Source organism: Hyperolius riggenbachi, chromosome 7, assembly GCF_040937935.1.
Source record: "Hyperolius riggenbachi isolate aHypRig1 chromosome 7, aHypRig1.pri, whole genome shotgun sequence".
NCBI classification, from domain to species: Eukaryota; Metazoa; Chordata; class Amphibia; order Anura; family Hyperoliidae; genus Hyperolius; species Hyperolius riggenbachi.
Window position 1 is genome coordinate 125,743,920 of NC_090652.1, and position 23,792 is coordinate 125,767,711.

General features: G+C 44.4%; 1 protein-coding gene across 6 annotated transcripts in view; it reads right to left on the bottom strand.

The window, feature by feature from the left end:
- TRRAP (transformation/transcription domain associated protein) overlaps positions 1 to 10,191 on the bottom strand; it is a 265,491-nt gene extending 255,300 nt beyond the window's left edge. For 5 of the 6 annotated variants that reach the window (XM_068244615.1, XM_068244613.1, XM_068244614.1 and 2 more), the window contains exons 1-2: positions 10,109 to 10,191; positions 393 to 545 (exon numbers count right to left, since the gene is read on the bottom strand). In XM_068244615.1, coding sequence (XP_068100716.1) covers positions 393 to 492 — 100 coding nt within the window. In that variant the 5' untranslated portion in view covers positions 493 to 545; positions 10,109 to 10,191. The remainder of the gene's footprint in view (positions 1 to 392; positions 546 to 10,108) is intronic. The other variant, XM_068244611.1, reaches the window with a different exon arrangement.
- Positions 10,192 to 23,792: the final 13,601 nt, after the last annotated feature.

The following is a 23,792-nucleotide window of genomic DNA, read 5'->3' on the forward strand; positions in this document are numbered from 1 at the left end:
CTGGCACCTCAGTAGAGTTTTTATTACCATCCCTTAGTTCCTGCACCACCAGAGTACACCCTGAAGCCAAGGAAGTCTCAGGTACAGGAAGTGAGGCAATGTTCCCCAGGTTACAGACAGCAGTAAAAATACAGCAGATGCTCTAATCTCTTTCCACAATATCTGTAACTAAACATATTTCTCTTACATCATTCTTCATCCAAACTTATTATTTTAGATACAAGGTTACAAGCACCTGCTAGCATTTTAATCTCTATTGAAGTTTCAAAAAAAAACAAAAAAAAAAACGTAAGTAATCAATTTACCAACAATTCCCATTAACCCAGGTGATCGACCCCTAGATTATGAGAACACAACCTCTACCACATAATGTCAACATTTAAGAAACTTACGAGTGTTGACATCAGTCAGAGCAGCCACAAACTGGAGGTACTTCTTCATTAGGGTGGTCTGGTCCACCACAGTGGGACCCGGTGGAGGTACAAATGCCATTTTCTGCTTTTATTTTGATGACTAATGCAGCAGTCGATATTTCATTCCACCTGCTGAACATACAATTAAAATTAATCCAAAGCAAAATCAGATCCATGACAATAACCAAATCTAGAAAAAAACTTCAAGTATTTATAGAAACATAGGCTCTTTAGACAGTTCTGTAAGCTTTTCACAGTAAAATGCCATTAACAAGCCAATGAGGAACGCACACTCAAAAAGGACATAACAATTGTGTTCTATCAATGCCAAAATAAATGTACCTTTCACATTTTCAGGTGAAGTATAAAAACCGTGTTCCTGTTCTGTGACACCAGTATTTCATGACTGTCCAACTCATGCTATTGGTGTCACACTAATTTCCAGTTGCTTAAAGTGAACCTAAAGTCACTTAAAAAAAAACGAGATTAACTCACCTGGGGCTTCCCTCAGCCCCCTGCAGATGATCGGTGCCCTCGCAGCTCCGCTCCGATGTCCCAGGACCCGCCGGCGAGCACTTCCGGTTTGGCCGTCACCGGCCGACAGGGATGGGAACGCGAGCGATTGTTCGCGTTCCCAGCCTGTATATCGCCCCCTATGCTGCTATTGCGGCCAGGAGGTCGCAATAGCAGCATAGGGGGCGATATACAGGCTGGGAACGCGAACAATCACTCGCGTTCCCATCCCTGTCGGCCGGTGACGGCCAAACCGGAAGTGCTCGCCGGCGGGTCCTGGGACATCGGAGCGGAGCTGCGAGGGCACCGATCGTCTGCAGGGGGCTGAGGGAAGCCCCAGGTGAGTTAATCTCGTTTTTTTTAAGTGACTTTAGGTTCACTTTAAAGGACCTCTGTCAAGAAAATCTTAAAATTTGAAATACATGTAAACATATACAAATAAGAAGTACATTTCTTCCAGAGAAAAATTAGCAATAAATTACTTTTCTCCTATGTTGCTGTCACTTATAGTAAGTAGTAGAAATCTGACATTACCTACAGGTTTTGGACAAGCCCATCTTCTCTTGGGGGGGGGGGGGGGGGGTTCTCAGGGTTTTCTTTATTTTTAAAAGCACTTAGTGAATGGCAGTTGCTCCGTCCAACTGCCAAAAAAGTGTGCAGCGAGCAGGGAAGCTGGGTAGCATCTTTGGATAAATATTTTTTAGGGAATGTCTTTATAAAAGAATAAAGGCCATGCTGAGAATCCCCTATAGAGAGATGGACTAGCCCAAAATCTATCAGTAATGTCAGATTTCTAATACTTACTATAAGTGACAGCAACATAGGAGAAAAGTAATAAGGCTCATTTTACTCTGGAAGAAATTAACTTCTTATTTGTATGCGTTTTAAATTTTAAGATTTTCGCGACAGTTCCTCTTTAAAGGAGGATTATCTCCTCAAGCTTGTGTGTGGAAATAAGTGGGCAAGTTTCCTGCAACTCTGCCCTCAACTTTCCGCTGTTCTGATTAACAACATAAGCCGAGTCCACGGATCTGCTGAAAAGCGTATGACTATTATGACAGCGGATACCCCCTCTGAAAACCCACTCACTTTGGCTCACCGCGTAGTCTGGACTGTGTTATACTGTACATCTATTAAGCAGGGCAGGATGAAGACACTAAGGGCTGGTTAACACCTTATACTTTGTAACGCATAGTGGATGCATAGTGCACACCAATGTATGTCAATGCCATTGTGTCAAAATGCATGGAGCAGTGTGTTCAACACAACGAACTGTAACAGATTGTCATTGCTATACACTTGTGTGCGCTGAGCATCCACAATGCATAGCACTACAATGGTTTCAGGGTAAACCAGGCCTCAAAAGTACCCCTGAAGCTATCTAAAAATAAAAGACTAGATACTTAACCAAGTAGTGGGAGACCTCTATATATACTGCAGAGGCTTCCCATATCTTTTTACACCCCACCGTTCCAATGAAGGGTCCCTTCTAAACTTATTCAACTTGAGACAATCAAAAAGGTCCACTCTGGATGTGTTCCTGGCCATGGAAGAGCGCATGCCAACTGGGAATATGCGAGTAAGGTCCACTCTGGATGTGTTCCTGGCCAAGGAAGAGAGCATGCCGACTGGGAATATGCGAGTAAGGACCACTCTGGATGTGCTCCCGGCCATGGAAGAGCGCATGCTGACTGGGAATATGCGAGTAAGGACCACTCTGGATGTGTTCCTGGCCAAGGGAGAGCGCATGCCAACTGGAAATACGCGAGTAAGGTCCACTCTGGATGTGTTCCCGGCCATGGAAGAGCGCATGCTGACTGGGAATATGCGAGTAAGGTCCACTCTGGATGTGCTCCCAGCCATGGAAGAGCGCATGCTGACTGGGAATATGCGAGTAAGGTCCACTCTGGATGTGCTCCTGGCCAAGGAAGAGCGCATGCCGACTGGGAATATGTGAGTAAGGTCCACGCTGGATGTGCTCCCGGCCATGGAAGAGCGCATGCTGACTGGGAATATGCGAGTAAGGTCCACTCTGGATGTGCTCTTGGCCATGGAAGAGCGCATGCCCAGTAAAATACAGTGCTCGTGTACAAAAGAAAAGAAAAGCTGTGCATGAGCAGCTTTATTCTACCATCCAGAGCAGGGGTCAGGAACCTTTTTGGCTGAGAGAGCCATGAACGCCACATATTTTAAAATGTAATTCCGTGAGAGCTATACAATATGTTTCAAACTAGGACAGTTCGCATGCACAGCAGAGGGCTCATGTCCCTGTTGCCATGGTGATGTGTATACAGTTGATCCTCCAGGCAGCAGAAGTGTCAGACACGTCTTCAGCTTCTCTTGGGTTTCAGCAACATCAGCAATTTCCCAGAGAGCCAGACAGGAGAAATACTGACTAAACAGCTAATTAGCTAGCTGACTTGGGGGTTGGATTCACTTTGTAGGACAAGATCCCCGCACTTTGGCCCAATAGGCTGCCTGTCAAGTGACAGACAGTCTATTGGACTAGGGCTGAACGATTTTCGGTTTTAAACCGAAAATCGCGATCAGCAGTGTGACGATCTTGAGATCGCCAGAGCTGCGGTTTTTGCAGCTGCTGATTCCTGCTCTGCTTCCGGCTCCCTCCTCCTCAGTCGCGTATAGCAAAAGCAGAAATGTTCCCTGTAGGTGCTGGAGAGGAGGCCAGTGAGGGGTTAATGAGTTGGATCATTCCCCCTCCCTCTCTGGGTGACAGCCAGGCTGGTGAATGGGGCCAGCAGACAGGCATACACAGGAAGGATGACTTGTCCCGCCCCCCCTTCGCCCGAAAAATGAGAAGAGCCTGAGAGACGTGCTGCCCGGGCGAGCCGTTCACGCAGTAATTAATTAACACTTCTGTCTGCTTTCTACCTGGCAGGGGACAGTCAAACTACTATTACTGTGGTCCCCTCTCTGCATGCCCTGTGGTGTGTGCTGCTGTGTGCCTGGGTGGCAGTGACTGACAGTGAAAATGTCACCCTGATAGGCTACATGGGGAGTCACTGCTGTCATGTCACACAGTACTGAGAAATGTATAGTATAGTAATATATAATATATAGATATATATCTAATCTCTTACGCAGCGCTGTACAGAGTATATTGTCTTGTCACTTAACTGTCCCTCAGAGGAGCTCACAATCTAATCCCTACCACAGTCATATGTCTATATATGTACCATAGTATAGGGCCAATTTTCAGCAGCCAATTAACTTATCTGTAGGTTTTTTTGGATGTGGGGGGAAACCGAAGTGTCCGGAGGAAACCCACAGACATGGAGAGAACATACAAACTCCTCGCAGGGCTAGGATCGGGCTAGAATTTGAACCAGGGACCCAGCACTGCAAGGCAAGAGCACTAACCACTATGCCACTGTGCTGCCTTATATTTTTTTTCTTCCAGGAGTAATAAGCTGCATAAAAGGGGCACCTATTACTAAATTCTACACCTGGGTTCAGCCTGGGTTCACACACATTGAGGTTTTGTGTCATGGATGGTCAGAGCGATCTGATCCATCGTTGTGAGTAGAAAATCGTGTATTGAATTGAAATCGCAATTTCTTGCAGAAATCGTGCAATTCAATCTTTTCCTAAAATCGTTCAGGCCTATATTGGACCAAAGTGTGGGGATCGCGTCCTAAACCGTCTCTGGACCTGACAGGGCTCAGAGTGGGACAATTGGAGAAGCTGTTAGTTTTGGGGGGGGGGGGGGGGGGGGGGGGGAGGGGGAGAGCGTGAGTAAGTTGGTAATGTATGCTACAACAGTAGCATGCCTAATTCGAAAATTTTACTTGCTCTGCCACACTAAGCTGTGCTGCTTGAGCAGTGTAGCTTAGTGAATTAACCCCTACTGATTTGACTGTGAGCCAGATGTAGCCATCAAAATCCCGAACCATAGGTTCCCTACCCCTGATACAGAGGCTTCCTACTATGAGGTAAGAATCATAACTATTTCTAGAACTTTTCAGAGGTACTTTAAGGAGGACTAACGGCTGAAATAAACTTTTTTTTTTTAAAGAGGGAAAAATGGAATACATTTTTCTCAGACCCATTTGCATAGTGGCTGACTACTGGCTTTATCTATTCTAGGACATACATGTCAAACTCCTGCCCACGGGCCAAATCTGGCCCTCAGAGTCATTAAATTTGGCCCTCCAGTGGTTTCCCCACTTTGCATTATGTTTGGCCCACCCTAGTCCACCAGGAAAGCTATATTGGAGCTGAAGCCCTAGAGCACCTGGGAAGCCATATGGGCAAGGTAGGAGGAAAGCACTAAAACACAAGGGAACTGTATAGGGGAGGGTGGGGGCCTCGACACCAGGGAGCTGTATAGGGGAAGGGGGAGCCTCCAGACCCCAGGGAACTCTATAGGGGAAGGAGGACCAATAGACACCAGGGAATTGTGTAGGGGTTGGAATGGGGCCATTAGACACCAGGGAACTTTATAAGGGTGGAAGGTGGCCAATTGGCCCACGACTAGGTCCCAGTGTACAATTTCGGCCCACATTGTATTTGAGTTTGACACCCGACCTAGGTCTAAGGAGTAATACCTAATGTGCCTGGATTTAAAGTGTACCTGAATTGACAAACATAATGAGATGTCTACAGAGATAGACTTCAGCAAACCCCACACTAAGTTTTAACATGACCAGGGTAAGGTAGCAATCTCACCAAATTACAGCAAACAGGAAAAAAAAAATCATTTGGTGGGCGACTTATAACCCCAATCGAGACACCTTTGTGAATGAAAGGGAACCTAAACTGAGAAGAGTATGGATTTTTCCTTTTAAAATAATACCAGTTGCCCGACTCTCCTGCTGATCCTGTGTTTCTAATACTTTTAGCCACAGCCCCCTAATAAGCATGCAGATCAGGTGCTCTGACTGAAGTCCGACTGGATTAGCTGCATGCTTGTTCCAGGTCTGTGATTCAGCCACTACTGCAGCCAAAGAGATCAGCAGGACTGCCAAGCAACTGGTATTGTTTAAAAGGAAACATCCATATCCCTCTCAGTTAAGGTTCCCTTTAAGCTTACTTTATCCATACACAAGTCTCCAGCAGTCCTTCAGTCAGTTAACCACAATGAGGCCTCATACAGACTTGCTAATATTGCCGGCAATAATGATAAATCTCAATTTTAACTTGCACTTCTTTGTCAGCCAGTAAGTTAATGCACTGTCGTATGAAGACAGGTGGTGAGGAGAGAAAGCATGCTACCGGAAACAAAGTAATCAGTGAAAAAAAAAATTCACTAGTTAAAAGCAAACCTGAAGCAAAAATAAACTTACGATATCATGAATTGTATGTGTAGTACAGCTAAGAAAAAGAACATTAGTAGCAAAGAAGAGAGTATCATATTGTTTCCAATGCAGGAAGAGTTATTAAAAAAAAAAAAAAAAAAGTTCTATATGCAAACTAGCTTCTAGCTTCGCGATCGGCTGTGCGGCCAATTTCTGTCCCGAAAATGGTCGCTTTGTCGGTCGAGCATGCACTTGGCAGAAGCAATTTTCATCCAATTTGATTATAATAATGGAATTGGATGGTTGGTCGCCTAGTGTATGGCCCCCTTAAAATAGGTTACACTGGGAAGCACATACAAAAACTTATGCAGGAAAACAATGCCCCAAAACAGGCACTCTGTCCAACATGCTGAAAAACAATGCGGCAGTAAAGATGGTATATTAGATTCTGGCTTTTACCCAAATTGTGTGAACCTCAGAATATAATCAGCAGGGTGTAAATTTAAAGGGAATCTGAAGTGAAAATAAACTTATGATCTAATGAACTGTATGTGTAGTACAGCTAGTAAGAAACATTAGCAGCTCAGATATGAGTCTCATTGTTTCCAGTACAGTAAGAGTTAAGAAACTTCAGTTATCTATGTAAAAGAGCTATGAGCTCTGTGACTTTATAAAGTTGTGGACAGCACTGTCTTTTGAAGCAATTATCTCAACTGTCTCATTGTTTTTTTCTTTGTATGTTTTTTCTGCAGAGAAAAGTTCAAAGGGTCAGTAGCCTGCTCTGTGAAACCATTTAAAATGCTGAGTGTATTGTAGAAACTGCAATTATTAGAGAGTGATGCAATGTTATATATAAAAAAAATGAACATTCGTAGCAAAGAAAATAGTGTCCTATTTTTATTTTCAGGTACCGAATATAGTGTTTTAATTATCCGTACTACCCAACCAATTCATTATATTTGCTTCAGTGTCACTTTAAAACAAGCCAATTTCAGGCTGTACTCAATATGTATAAAACTTGCATGAAAGCCAGAATATTTAACATCTATCTCATTGACCATCTCCAAGGAGCAGTTACAACACTTTGGGAAGTTGAGGCTAGTATGATTGAGGTGAGCCAACGACAAACTCCATAGGCAAATTCCTCTAATGTGATTGGGTGGACAGCACCCTCAAACAAGCTGCTGGGTTTCAGATGGGTTGCAGTTATAATGCACCCACACTATTCAGGCCAATTAGAATGCTTTAAGTTGACGTTTCTGTGATTGGAGGACTATTTCCTATGGACTTTCTTGCTACATCGCCTCAACCATACTGGCTCCAGAAAGCTTAGTATTGCAAGGAATTTACCATACATACCAAAATACAAAATAATGCATTGTGTCATTTTTAGCCGAGAAAACAAACAAGGCTGAAACAGTAAATGCAGGTGATCAATGAGATGCAAATAGTTCTGAACTAAATGTGAAATGCATGCAGCTTGGAATTAGGCCAATCAAATGCTCTGAGCCTGTATTCCACCTGCAGTAAGCCATCGTGTAAATCAGAATTACCGTAATTGTAACTCACAGTCCATTGTAACCACAGACTGGGAGGGTCCTTACTCCTCCACTACTGCAACTCTGTTCCACAGTATGGTCTGTGATTGCGCAGTACACTCCTGGTGACATCAGCGGGATCGAGGACATGGCAACGCAGGCGCAGTGGTTTTCAGACTTTAAAGTCTGAAATTCCAGAAGTGAACTGGAGACAGGACCGGAGCATCAGTGAGTGGCTGCGCGGGCACAGGATGTCTGTAGGGGAACGTTAGAAGCCCCGGGTAAGTTCAACTCATTTTCCCCCGACCCCCCTTTACCACTATTGGCAGATCTTGCCTCTGTGTTGTTAATTCAGATACTACAGTATAATCTTGTTATAGTAAACTCTGATATAGTAAACATTCGGGGGATCATAAACTAAACGTCCAGGTCCCGGCAAGGCACCATTATAAGTATATGGCAGTAATGTCTGGTATAGTAAACCCAGATATAATAGAACCTGTTTTTCTTGGCCCATTCGGCACTCTGTATCCAGCTATAGTGGAAAGTGGGCGGGCGCACGTGTCATGTCAGTCAGAGACCCAAGAGCTGTGGTTCTGATACCCTCTGAAACCCAACCCCATTTGCCAATGTGAGTGAAGCTGCAGGCAGTGGTCATCACTAGCTCTATTTGCTTCAGCAGAGTCGCTCAAGTACCTGCAGCACTCAGCTTGCAGTGCCCTTTGAATCCAATAAGCATTGCATATAGTACAATCAGCATGTACTGGATATCAAAGGTGTACCACCTTGTTAACTTGATATTAGATCAGATTCAGAAGCCATGACCTAAAGTGGGTTGGCCGACTACGGCACGAATTACAGCTGTTCAAAGCAGTGCAGGGAGAAACAGAGGACTCGGTCCACGTCAGGAGCAGTTTATGCAGACATGTATGCACTCTTATTTTACCATTGTCACCTTGGAAATCCTTTATACATTTGTATTTGAAAGAACAATCACTCCTAATAACAGGATAGTGCCGAAAAGTAAAAAACTGAGTAGAGAAACCTGAGGCATAATTAATATTACACACCAATCATATACAGTGGGAAATGTCAATTTTATTTGAACAAAAAAAAAAAAAAAAAATGGACAACGCGTTTCACATTTCTGTGCGGGAGCTAAATGAAGCAAAGTTTTGTGCCACGCTGCCATGGCTGCTTGTTACACTTCACACTTAAAATTGCAGCCCTTCAAGCTTCTAACTACATTTTTGGAGAGTTAGACTGCGAGTCCAGCTGCCTCATATGCATAGAAAATAAGAATATGAGACTCCAGAAAAGTAATATTAACCATTACACACCCAATTATTTTTGACGCTAGTATGGCTGACGTGAGCCAGCGTTAAAGTCCAAAAGAAAATTCTGCTAACGTGATTGTGTGAACAGCACCCTCTCGAACCGCTAGGTTTTAGATAAGTTGTAGTATTGATACGCCCACATTCTTTACCCAATTAGAATGCTTCAAGCTGTAGATTTTGCTGTGAATGGAGAACTGTTCCCTATGGACTTTCATGCTGGCTCGCCACAACCATACTAGCTCCTATAATCACCACTGTAGAGTGGATGCTCCAGAGACTTCCCCAATCGTCCACTACCCTTCTGCGGCCAGACCCCTCTAATATTTACAGCCCCTGCTCTCTGTATACAAGTGCATGCGCCAGTAGGGTTTACAAGCACTGCATGGTTAAGAAAATTACATGCACAAATGGCTCCGTGCTACTGCACAGGCGCAAAGTATGGTCTGCAAATTAGCATGGAGCTTCCTGTACATGACTTTTTCTTCACCATGCAGTGCACGCTCCGCCCCATGCTACTGCACAGGTGTAAACCATACTCACGCAAGCGCTTGAATAAAGAGGGCAGAGGTGTAAAAAAATAGGAGGGTCCCATCCAGCAGTGGATATATAGTGGACGACGTAGGAAGCCTCTGGAGCTCATACACAGAGTAGAACGCAGCCGCAAGAAATATTTGACATGAATGTCGAATACTATAAAAAGTTAAAAAGTGTCCTGGCATAGGCAGACCGGGGGAGCCTCTGGGACATCAAGAGGCTTAATCTATTGAAATAAGATTTATTTTTTTTGATACCCAATAGAATGTAGAAAATTTGCCATAATAAAAAGGCTCCCAATAACAAACAATTATAATGCACATGCTTAACCCGAAATCCCCAACAAAGGATTGCACTAAATCTCCCACTGCGAGCTAGGCTCAATCAGCACACAATATAATAGTGCGCCTCCATTAGCAGCAGCAGCCGCCTCAAGAGTGGCCTTTTCCAGGTGTAAGGCCACCTTTCATCCACTCCCTATCAACCCCGATAGTAAGCCTGCTTCCTATGCCCCTTACCTCTGCTGCCCGATCCGTGTACCCGGCCCAGCACCTCCTCCTCACCCTCTCCAGCACACAACCCGGCTCCCCTCCCAGAAGCCTCTGCGCGAAAGGCCGGGCCCGCTAAGCATGTCGGGAGAGCACCGTCTGCTCAGGCACATCCCTGCACACTCAGGGCGACGTATTCCGCATTTCCCGCTACGGGGGACAATCGGCTGTACAGTGCGGGGATATGATAGGCAAAATCCCCGAAAACGAGCTCTGCTCACGGAAAAGCCGAGTCTATGCAAAGACCATCACTTTAGATGGACTTCTGACGTATTATGGCAAAGGACGGCGCCTGGAAAACACGACAGAGATCCTCATTGGTTGGACGCCGACTAGTGGCGCCTAAATACTCTGTTGTAATAGCAGTCAGTGCACTGCAGAGTAGAGATGCGAAGTTCGGATCTTTTCAGTGATCCGGATGATTCGAATCGGATCATTGAAAAGATCCGGATCTTTGATCCGAATCTCGGATCATTTTACTAGGGAAGCATTCGGGGGTTAAATGACTAGCAGGACAGGAGAAGAAGGGGGGGGACACACAGAGAAGGGGAGAAGATGGACAGAGGGCAGGGAGTGGACAGAGAAGGGAGGAGGGACGAGCAGAGAGCAGAAATGTTTGTTTGCACACAATACCCACATGCTGCAATCATAGGCTTTACATATATCGTCGCACAGTGAAAGAAAGCATTCCCCAAAGCATTCCCAGAAGTGAAGTGCAGCTGTTTAGTGCTGAGTGCAGGAGGATCATATTGCACAGCAATCACAGTGCCTGCAAAGTTACTGAGCTGTGCTGAGCTGAGCCAAAAGTTTCCAATTTGTTCACTGTGCACAACTACGGAACAGACAGCCTGTAATGAGCAGCACATTATAGCCAGTATGTGTGCTCTACACACAGGGGCGTAGCAATAGGGGTTGCAGAGGTTGCGACCGCATCAGGGCCCTGAAGGGCCCTTCCTCAGCTACAATATTAGCTCTCTATTGGTCCTGTGCTAGTAATAATCACTTCTATAGATGCTTAGAATAGTGGTAATCATTAACAAACTGTTCCCCATCCCCTTCTTGCACCTCTGACACTGTAGTTGTCATTGGCAGGTTTTGGTGCGCCGTATCAATTGTTATGTATAGAGTGCTTGGTGGGCCCCATTGTAAAACTTGCATCGGGGCCCACAGCTCCTTAGCTACACCACTGTCTACACATATCTGGCAGTGGCACCGATGTCCCCTCTCTCTCATCTACCTGTCCCTGGCTCCCCTCCAACAGAGCGATCCATCTCTGCTCTGCTTCCAGGACCCCGCTGCCCGCTGATGGGGGGGGGCGTGTCGCTCATGGCCCCGCCCCTTTTGCGATCCTAATCACTCATTTTGATGATTCGGATGATTCGACTCACAAAAGAGATTCGGATCAAAGATCCGAATCGTTCATGATCCGGACAACACTACTGCAGAGTCAAGCTGCAGGTTATCCAAATAGCATGGTATATTTAATTGACTCTAAAGCGAAACAAAACTCAAGATATAATAAATTGGTTGTGTAATATGGCTAATTAATAGAACATTAGTAGCAAAGAAAAAAGTGTCATTTTTATTTTCAGGTATATAGCTTTTATTTATAACACTGCATCATTTTTAATAATTGCAGTTTCCACAATACACTCAGCATTTTAAATGATTTCACAGAGCAGGCTAGTGACCCTTTGAATTTTTCTCTCCAGAAAAACCATAAACAAAGACGAAACAATGAGAGACAGTTGAGATAAGACTTGTTCCCATTGCATTCTAATAGCATGTCCATTCGCATTGGCAGTTTTTTGAGGCATTTTTTTTCCTTTCCCGGGGCTTGGGTGGACGATACATTTTTGTTAAAAGCGCTTTTCCAGAGCGGTTTTTTAATTCACTCCCTGACGCAAGTCAGGAAGTGAACTCTTTGATCCGGAAAAGAATAAATACAATGTATTTATTCTTAAAAACGCAATCGCTGTGCAAAGTAATTTTGTGAGCGTTTTGCGTTTTTCCTATACCTTCCATTCAGAGCAAATCGCCCTGAAAATGGTACATGCAGCGTCAACTGACAGCGCACATAATGCCCCAATCTGAACTACACCATAGGAAAGCATGTGTAGCCGCTTTTAGGGTGCTTTTGAAAAACCGTCAGCGCTTAAATAAGTCCAAAAGCGCCTCTAGTGTGAACGAGCCCTTAGTGCTTCAAAAGACATGGATAGATAACAACTGAAGCTTCTTAACTCTTCCTGTACTGGAAACAATATGAGACTTATATCTGTGTTAATAATGTTTTATTTCTTAGCAGTACTACACATACAAATCATATCATGCGTTTATTTTCACTTCAGATTCCCTTTAAACGATACAATTCTTCGTTTGGGCCCACTAACAAACACTGCTATCCAATTCGATCACATTTGATCGATATTACAAACGTGGTACCCATCAACAGTACAATTATGTGTAAGCGATCGATGAATTTGATCATAATTTGATGGATTTGGAGAATATAATTTGATCATTGGTAATAACTGATTACTTACGATAGTAAAGTCAATTATTTTTTTCTCAAAATGAATCAAGTGGAATTTCAGATGTAAAAATCATTTGGTACGCATAGTTCCCAACTGTCCCTCTTTTGGAGGCACAGTCCCTCTTTGGGAACCCTGTCCCTCTGTATTTTTGTACTGAAAAAAATTATGGTTAAACTTTGTTCCCATCCTTTAAATTTATATATTTCTTATTTTCATATGATGGTAGGTGCAGACATAACATGAAAGGCTGCGTTTTATGTCATGTTTTATGTTGTGTGCATTTGCATTAGCGTTTTTACCGCAGATGCATTTTTCAAGCGTTTGTGTGCGTTTTAATGCGTTTGCGGTGCATATACAAAACGCATGTGCATTTTGTATGTGTTTTTTCATGCGTTTTACAATTGCATTTTATGCAAATTAATAGGAAGACAACAGGAAGCGGAAATACATCACAGAACAATTTTTACAAAAACACATAGAAAAACGCATACCATTGCGTTTCCATTGACTTTCATTATGTGCTTTTTTGATGAGATTTTGCATATTATGCAACAAAACCAGTATTTTTGAAAACGCACGCATTGAAAACGCATATACGTTTTTGATATGCGTTTTTTCCTGCGGCCCATAGACTTCCATTAGCAGCAAAACCCAGCGTTTTCTGCAATGCTAGCGTTTCTGCTGAGTGTGCACCTAGCCTGAAGGAAAATGAACCTGGATAGAAAGGACCAGTGGGGTTTGAATTAAAAAATAACATATTTTTCCTATTAAATCTTTATGGTATGCGTGAATAGGGATGTGTTGTGGCTGTGGCTTAAGTTTCCCTCTTACTTATCTCAAAAAGTTGGGAAGTATGGGTATGTGATTGGTTATTAAAAAAATTTACAATTTATGTACCCAATTGATGCTATAGATTTTTTTTTCATTCAACAATATTGAACGATTGAATTTGTCAATCATTCACACAAAATTGTATCATTAATTGGTATAGTAACACTGATCAGGAAAAGCTGTTTGCATCAACATTGATTGTGACAGTGTGCATTTGATGTGTGAAGACATCTGCTCATCTGATGCTGTTCCTTAGACTTCAGCTGGCCCATTGGGGGGATAAAATCATTTTGACCCTCTTGTTTCCTTATTTGTCCCTCTTTTGCGGTACAGAAGATTTGTGCATCTATGTACTAAAAATTTGTCATTGAGATATACAGAAAAGTAGTGACAGAAACCCATTTCTGTGTTTAGATTAATAAAAACATTATTATACATATTTGTTGTATTGTACAACACTGTATATGGCTATACATGACAATTAAACGTCAATACCGCTGCTGACCAGTAGATGGCAGCAACACACTAAAATTCCCACTACAGCTAATACGTAGCCATATAAACGCCCACTACAACTATAATTTCCAAGAGATATGGGCCGTGGGTCTATTGTCTATCTATCATTACTATCCGTCATACTGATGTTTTTATAATTATGCTTATCGCAATGCACGTAATAAGACTCGTTTCCCCTCCTGCCCACAGCTAAAATGGCGGCGGGTACTCCGTGCACATGCGTAATGCGGCGGATTACAACCACCGCCGATACCCGGAAGTGTACCATGTCCCGCAATGCGCCGCTATGGTCGCACCGACACGCCCCTTTGAAACAGTCATAGGTGCGATGAAAAGGTTGCACCATGACTCACAATGATGACGCGACCATAATGTCACATCCCCGCTTGGCGGGAAACCTCCAACCCACCCCGCCTTATGATTGGCCGGGGGGCGGCACAACTCCCCCGTTTAAACCACCAGACGGGGACACCTCGGCACTGAGGCGCCAGGTGTAACCCGGACCACATACTGGTGAGTTTACATCATTAAATGGTTTTTACAGCATACACTATGGGTGTTTTTTTCCCTGCACTACACCTAGACTATACACAGCCTAATGCTTATATCATTGACAGCATTTAATTTATCACACTTCCTTGCCTTTGATAAACAACCCCCCCCCCCCCATTTTTGACACTTGATAAAATCCCCACACTACTGTTATGTGCACTAAATTTAGTTTACAGCATACGTCTACTGATAGTATCCTATCCATCACACCCTCCCCAACCCACCTCATTCCATCTGTACTTTGATAACACTCTACTTGACCCCTTTGATATACGTCCCTTCCATTCCCCCCCCCCCCCCCCCCCCAAATACACACACTTTGTTCGTTTAATTCACAACAATAGAAATTTGAAACAGAACCACATGCACTTATGATACTGTGTTTTATTTATTTATTTATGTATGTGGCCCTAACACACACCAATTTGTGCCTCTGTTCCCAGTTGTGTACTCCGTTAACTTATTGCCTGATGAAGCGGGTGAGAGCCTGCGAAACGCGTTGCTAAAGCTCTGGAGTGTACCAATAAATTTTACTTGTCTTGAATACACAGTTTTTGTGTCTGCTTGCAGGAGGTAAGTCCACCACTGCCTCCTAAGCACTTTTAAACTTTTTAACAAACAATTTTATCCTTTTGCCACCTCTGTTCTACATTATATTATCATTAATATCCACCCCTGGTGGAGGGGGATACCCCTTTGTTCCTATCTACAGCGAGCGACTTCTTAATCCTGAGTGGGGATAGGCTAATCTCCTCACCTGCTTATACAGTGGTTGCCTGGAGGTAACCCTGGTTTGTGAGTATATATTTATACTTGTTCCATATACCCAATTGCCTTACTTACTACACTATATCGGGCTCTCGGTTCTCCTTTCTTACATATAGTGACAGAAAGGATTGGAGTGGTGTTTGAACTATGAAACTGCACTTTTTGTTCATGAATTCTATGTGGCATGCATGACTAGCAGTGTGACAGGGCATGACAGGGCATGTCAGAAACCTTAAACACTGATGGGCTCTCAGCCAAGACAGTCTCTACTAGAAGTTTAGCCTGTAGTCTTTTTGATGCATCGCCCAGAGTTCATCTCAGCCACATGTGCAGTTCTCATCCTTATCCATAGTTCTGCAGGCTATGCCATCATCCCCGCTTCACAGTAACATAAAGCATTTATATGCGCCCTAAAATGTCACCTAAGGAACCGAGTCCCAACCCCTGTACATATGTGCGCATCTTATAGGCTACGGACCCGCTGCAAGTGCTTTGTGGGTAATCGCAAACCACCCACAATTTCACAATTCACAGAAGTGCTGCAATTCCCAGAGCGATCGTGACTTGTTTCTGCAGCCACTAATGTGATCACCCCACTAGGGAGATAGGCAGCGTTTCCCAGCCCCACTTGCATGCAGGGCAATGCTGCAGATTCGGTCCGGATACGGGCATAGTGGAAATAGGTCCATACTGCAAACCCCCCCCCCCCCACACACACACACACACCTAAAGTGTTGGTTACTTGAGAGTGCCAGTTGCCTGAGTTCTGGTTAACCGGGACTTTAATGTATATGTTTTTCTTTATATGAACTTCAAGAATGTCCACAGATGCCTTTTTAAAAGTTATAATCTATCAGGTAATCGATCAGGTTTCCTCTTTGTTAGTGGTAAACTTTCATGGGCAGAGTTTTTTATTGTATCATGATTATTGGGTAGATTGTAAACTCCTCTGAGCAGGTTCACCACAAAAGACCCATAGGCCATAAAGGGCACAAATACCTAGCCGGTACAGGAGAGCAGCTGACAGGCAGTGACTTTACTACCTGTCAGTTGCCCAAGTGAAAGGGGCCTTATGTCACGGAACAGCCATGAGAAACGCAGGCTTCCCGGTTAGATTTGCACAGTCATTGCAGGGATCAGAGTGACATTTTTTCTTTTCCTGAAGTATGTTTGTTGACCAGTGAGAGCATGTTTGTTTAAATTAACTTGATCAAAAGAAGTTCCTTCATGGCCAGTGACACCTAGGTGTGAAAGCTTTCCAGCAGTAATCCCAAATGGCAAAGTGTTGCTGCCTTTTGAAGAGACAGGATAAACCCAGCGGGAGATCAGACTTCCTGACTCCGTTAGAGACAGAGAAAACATAAATGTAGTATATGAATTTTAGCCTGTTTAAAGGATACCACAGTCGAAAAAAAAGTTTGCCGCAGTGTGTGGGGGGTTAAAATTACATACCATTAGCCAGTCCTGCCCCCTCCTCTGCCTCCCCTGCACTGCGTGTGCGCTCCATTACACTTAGCGTCACATGCTAATCATGTGACGCTAAGTGTAATGGAGCGCACACGCAGCGCAGGGGAGGCAGAGGAATGAACGTGCTTCTGAGCCGATCGCTATGCGCCAGCCAGAAGTGAAGAGGGGAGGACATACTGCGCGCACAGGGCGCAGTATGTCCGGGTTGGGGGTCAATCAAGTCGACAGGCACCGGGACTTATAGAAGACTAACGGCGGCAGACGGAGGGGGCAGGACTGGCTAACTAATTTCAACCCCCACACACTGCTGCAAACTTTTTTTCGATTGTGGTATCCTTTAAGGAATACCGTTTATATGAGAGATATGAAAGTTATATCATTTGATTCGGGGTGTCTTGACGGACATTTTGATACCAGACCAGGGATAAGCCACGACAAAGTATTAAACCTCTCAGGAACTAAACATAATATGGTAGCCACGTCTGTCATAGGAATTGTCATATTCTGAAGAATATGAATCTGTCATCCGCACAAATATGGCATTTATCGGTTTTGAATTACAGCGTTTTATAAGTGTAATCCTAAATTTCTCTCCAAGGACTTGAACTGTGATTGGTTTGTCAACCAGAGGGGCGGGCTTGGTCCCACCCTAAAACTAGCTTCTCTAAAACCAGGATGCATATAAGGAGGGGCAGTCCTCCAAATTCCATCTCCATGGGAACATGCTGCTGCTTTGAGGATGAGTAGCGGCCATTTTTGTTTGAACTTTGCTCTGGAAACAAAGAAACTTCACGTGTTTTTCCCCAGAAAGGACATATTTTCACCTGACTTTAAGTATACGTATTTTCTTCCCCTTTTATTTTCATACTACGCTATTATTGTCTCTATAATTGTTGATTTTAATGATTTTCTGTATGTATTAATTATTGATATTGCATTTATAATAAACGACTCAAAAGTAATTTATTTGTTCAGCTACCTCTGCTATTCAGCCGCACAAACCGAAAGCTAGCTTCTGAAGAGTCGCTACTACTGTTGATAGCTAGATAAAATAGAGTGTGCTTTACCGTTTTATTTGCAGGTATTAGTGTCAGTGTAGTGAGGTCTCCTACCCTTCTGTAGGAGTGGTGGCAGTTATACCCTGAAATAGTGTGTAAATTGTATTACTGTAACTCACAGGCTCCCTTCTAGTCTGTCGGCTGCCAAAATTCCAGTGGTTTCTGCGCACCGATTGCGACCACAGATTGCATGGTCTGTGTGCTGAAACTACCACTAGGGGGGCCTAGACCACTAGGGGGCGTGTGACACCTTATAATGATATTTAGGTGCCCATGACTACTTATGTATCCGGAGGCATCGTGGTTATTCCCTGACACACCTCCCAGCATTTTTTTTTTTAAAGAGGAACTGTAACGACAAAATGTCCCCTGGGGGGTACTCACCTCGGGTGGGGGAAGCCTCCGGATCCTAATGAGGCTTCCCACGCCGTCCTCCATCCGTCAGGGGTCTCGCTGCAGCCCTCCGTGCAGCGGTGACGTAATATTTACCTTCCTGGCTCCTGCGCAGGCGCTCTGATGGCTGTCGGCTCCGAAGTAGGCGGAAATACCCGATCGCCGTCGGGTCTGCTCTACTGCGCAGGCGCAAGTTTCCGGCGCCTGCGCAGTAGAGCGGACCCGACGGAGATCGGGTATTTCCGTCTATTTCCGTGCCGAAAGCCGCCACAGCGCCCCCGCTGGAGCCAGCAAAGGTAAATATTGAAGCTACAGTCGGCTCTGTCGCCGGCTGTTCAGAGGGCTGCAGAAAGACCCCCGTGGGACAGAGGACGGCGTGGGAAGCCTCATTAGGATCCGGAGGCTTCCCCCACCCGAGGTGAGTACCCCCCAGGGGAGGTTTTTGTTGTTACAGAGTCTTTTTAAAGGGTACACTCCAGAATCAACTATGTTTGCTTTTTATTTATTAAATGTCTTGCCCAAGTCTACATGTACCTAAGTCCACATTAGTCAGAAGAGATTGTCACTGAGGTGCAAATAAATTTTAGATGATTGGGAATTATTATGAAACTGTAAACTGTAAATGGAATGATCAAATCTTGCAGTGAAAGCATTTGATTGGTCAATTTTCAAGCTGCATAGATTTGCAGTAACATTTGTATAATTCTGCATCAACTCAAGTAAAAAGTTTGTTTTATCTTCCAATAGAAGACTTTATTTCAAAGATCAACAGAAAGATTCACAAAACATTCACATGCTTCTGACAACGTGCAAAGTGATAACAGCAGAAAAATGTAAGAAAGACAAAAGAGATTGAGAGCCCCAATAGTGCAACATGTCGATTCAATAAATGTGGTGATGAATTGGATGTAGTAATACACTCACAAAGGTGGGTTACCACTGGTAACCAGGTGGGGAGATTATGCCAGACCCCACTTGGGTTAAAAATGTCGCTCTCTGTAGATAGGAAGATCTACCAGGGGTGGAAACGCGTGAAGAACAGTTGGTGAAACAGAGGCGCCAGGATAAAATAGTGAAACATTGTTTAAAGGGACCCTGAGCAGTAAAAATAAACAAAATCGGGACTTACCTGAGGCTTCCTCAAACCCACCGTAGGTCGGGAGGTTCCCCGGCTCCTCTCCCGGTCCTGCTGCAGAATTGATGACCAACAACAATACCCGGCCGAGTGTCGGGCTGACACTTTCTTAACGGTGACGCTATGCGTCATCACGCCGGCCGATGTGACAGTACTGCGCATGTGCGGTTTTCTAACTAAACCGCACATGTGCAGTACTATTACGCCTGACGCCGTAATGACGTGTAGCGGCCAGCGTGGTGACACCATTAAGAAAGTGTCAGCCCGACACTGGGCTCTGGTGTTGCCGGTCATCAATTCTGCAGCGGGACCGAGAGAGGAGCCAGGAGGACGTCGGGGGACCTCCTGACCTACGGTGGGCTGGAGGAAGCCCCAGGAGCCCTAGTGGTCAGACCGCAAGTTGCCTTCCAATCGGTTTCAGCACACCAATAATGCAAGCTGTGGTCGCACTCGGTGCACGGAAATCGACGGAACTTGGGCAGCAGCCCGACCAAAAGGGAACCTGTGAGGTACGGTAATTACAACTTACACACGATTTCAGGGTATAACTGCCACCACCACTGGACCCGACTGACTGACTACTCCTGCGAATAAAAACGGTTAAACACACTCTATTCTGTCTAGATATCAACAATAGTAGTGTCTCTTCAGAGATCTGAGTTCAGTTCCTGTGTATGCTGAATAATAGGGTAGCGGGACAGTGAATGATTTTTGTAAAGTCTTTATTCACGGCAATATAAATAATTAATATATACAGAAAATTATTAAAATCAACAATTATTGAGACATGAGATAACACAGTATGAAAATAAAGGGGAGAAAAAATACTTAGTTCCTGGAAAGATGTCCTTTTGTGGGAAAACTTGTAAAGTTCTTGGTTTCAATCAAAGTTCAGAGTTCAGACCAGGTGGATGCCAGCATATCCTCAAGCTGGCACAGATGAAATCAGGATGATGTTTCAGGGTGGAGGACACTGAGTTTGTCTCCTCTGCTATTCTTATGCCTCTGATCCAGTAGGAGGGAGTGAGGGCGGGGGCCACACACCCCCTTAGAATATGAGAGGAGTCCTCCCCTTGTCCTGGGGACCAGAAATCATATCTAACCATATATGGGCTCTATCTCACAGAACCGTACAGGTCAGGGCAGATTTACTAACATTTTCAGGTCTGTCTCGATTTACCCAGCAGCCTGATACCAAACATGAGGGGTGGGACCCCTGTGGTATCATCAGGGCACTTTCAAACTGCCTAACTGGCAGTCTTTACCTCAGAATGTTCTGAAACTTCTTCAGAACCAGCGCCAGATAGGGCTAAGCATGCTCTGTTAGTTTGGAGGGTCTGCCAGCCTGGCAACACAGAAAATATGACACATATAGCAGTTTATGGAATATGAGATACCTCTGGGATTTATAGCAGGTCATTCCCAGGCAAAGGCTCTTCGAAGTTTGGGGCAGCCAGCTACGTGTCAGCTGCCCTGCTGGGAGGGAGCCAGAGTGTCTGACTTTCCTCCCAACTAGATTGTTTCTGCCATCGTGCTTATCAACTATACCTGATGGATGGGTCATCAGCACAGCTTGAAGCCAGGGACACTCGGAAGCAGGCTATTGTCCTTTTGGTGGAAGGAGGGAAAGAGAAAAAAAAATTAAAAAAAAACCCAGTTCTGATTCCTGTAATGGCTGCACAAATTTAGCCAGAAAGCGATCAGAAATTGGACTGCGCAGATCCTTCCAATTCGCCCACGTTTCTCCCGGCTGTTCCGTGACACCAGGTAAGCCCCGATTGCTTTTATTTTTACTGCTCAGGGTCCATTTAAAAAGGAGGTAGTGGTGGACTTACCTCCCACAAATGGACTCAAAAGTCGATTTAAATTGAAAAATAGTTTTGTTCAAGAAAACTCTGATATATTGCAACACGTTTCATGGGCAATATCCCGCTTCATCAGACAGTACTGTAAGCTTAACAAAAGTCCAGCAAGATATGAGATATGCCTCTCTGTTTAAGCAAGGACAGAATCTGCCTATTAATTCTTGGGGCGAACTTGTGCCATATAAACTCCCCCACTTTCCTTTTCAATGTGTTGATGTATTGCCTGGGCAGCTGTGTTGGGGCCGCCAAGAATCTGAGGAAGGATATTCATTTTCACAACTGCTATGCGTCCAAACCAGGAAAGAGTCAAACCATTACACCTCTGCAGAACCTCGAACGGTTTAGTCTGTATAGTCTGCAAATTAAGTTTGAACAAAAGCCAAGTATCATATTGAAGCGTGACACTTAAGTATGTAATTGCCCCAGTATTCCATTTGGGAGGTCGCATCACTACATTGGTGGGAACATTAACCACTTCACCCCAAAGCGCTTTTTACCCTAACGGACAAGAGCGATTTTCACCTTTTAGTGCTCATCCCTTTCATTTGCCAATAGCTTAATCACTACTAATCACAATGAAAAGATTAGGCTTTTTGGGGTTGATATTTGTTTTCAGTTATTACTTTATTTTCTATGCATTTTAAAGGGAAAAACTAGGAAAAAATGAAAAAATTCACTATTTATATTAAAACTATAGGGAATGAAATTGGAGAAACACAGCTACTGTACATAAAATCCACACATTTTATCTGCATATTTGTCCTGGTTATTACAACATTTTAATTATGTCCTTAGTACAAAGTATGGTGACAATATATTATTTGGAAATAAAGGTGTATTTTTTCTATGGTGTTTTTTTTTTTTCTCTCACTAATTTCACGTGCACGCGCACGGCGGCAGCAGCACTGTCTGACTTATAAAAATGTCCTGGAGCCGGGGGCGGAGTTAGCGCGCGATGCGGGAGGACGCAATTTAAGTGAGCTCCGTCTCACTCCTAAAATCCGAGGCTAATATCCTGCTTTACAGCGAACTTACTTGCTGAATCTGGGTCTCGGGGTACTGCTGAACTCCTGGGGATCATAACCATGTCCACAAAGGTGAACTCCGCCAAGGCAGCCGCTGAGAAATTAGCGCAATACCAATGGACTTCCTCCTCCCAAGATGGCGCCGACGGGGAATCCATGCAGGCCGCAGAGGAAGAAGCAGAGGCATCTAATAGCGATAGCGAACCGCCTATTCTGATTCCGGCATCTGAAGATACCGGAGAACTATCTCTAACCATGATCTATGAGAATCTTCTCTCAGCCATTACGGAATCGAAAACGTGCCTCACCACTAAGATAGAGGAGATGAAGGCGGAAGTAGGCCTCCTGCGTCAAGACCTCGGTAAGCTCCGAGAACGCACTTCCGAAGTGGAAAAGAGAGTTTCTGCCTTGGAGGAATTGACAGCACCGATCCCCAAACAGATCAAAGACCTACAGACCTCTGATACGGCTACTAAGGAGAAGATTGACGACATGGAGAATCGACTCCGACGCAACAACGTTCGTATAGTGGGCCTGCCGGAGCGTGCGGAGGGAGATGCTCCGGAGGTCTTTATGGAGCGATGGGTCAGATCCACGTTCGGGTCAGAGGGCTTATCATCAGCTTTTGTGGTGGAAAGAGCACATCGGATCCCGGGCCGGGCCCCAAAACCTGGAGCGCCCGCCCGTCCATTTATAGCTCGCCTTCTGAACTTTAGAGACCGGGACGCGATCCTGAGAATGGCCCGTCAGAAGGGTGCACTCCCCTTTGAGAACGTTAATTTACAGGTCTTTCCGGATTTTTCGCTGGCCCTACAAAAGAGGAGAGCCACCTTCATTGAGGTAAAGAAAAAGCTGCGGGCCAAACATGTGCCCTATTCCATGTCCTATCCTGCCCGCCTGAGAGTCGTACATGAGGGTAAGACGCTTTTCTTTGAGACACCCTCAGAAGCCATGGACTTCGCTACCAAGGTAATAACTGTTTAAAAGTTTGCAAAGCAATGCTGTAGCGCTAGATGAGATGGCATAAAGTTTTCGGGCAGGCCGTTTGCCATGAAGAGACTCTCTACTACCCTGTTTTTTCTTTTTTTTCGCTTCTGGAACTTTCCTTTAACAACCTGGATTTTCTTTGTATCCTGTGGACATGGATATAATAGGCACCAGGTCGCCCAGAAACAGTCAGCTTTGCATATTTCTAAAAGTTCGCTGTTAATCTGAAATATCAGGAGTGAGTTGGTGGACTCATGCCGCATTCACCCCCCTTAGAGGAGTAATCCTCACGAATCTGCACAAAATATGTTTTGTTTTCTCTGTTTATGCTTAGCCCTGATCTCCCCAGCTCCCTGGGTTGCGATATTAATCTCACTATATGGTATATACTATGTATGTGATACCTATCAATGTTTATTATTCAATACATTCCCGTTGTGGCTGGTGGGGGGAGGGGTGAGGGGTAGGGAAGGGATTCTGGTTATGTTACGAGGGTGTGATCGTGTGGTCTCAATGTATAGCA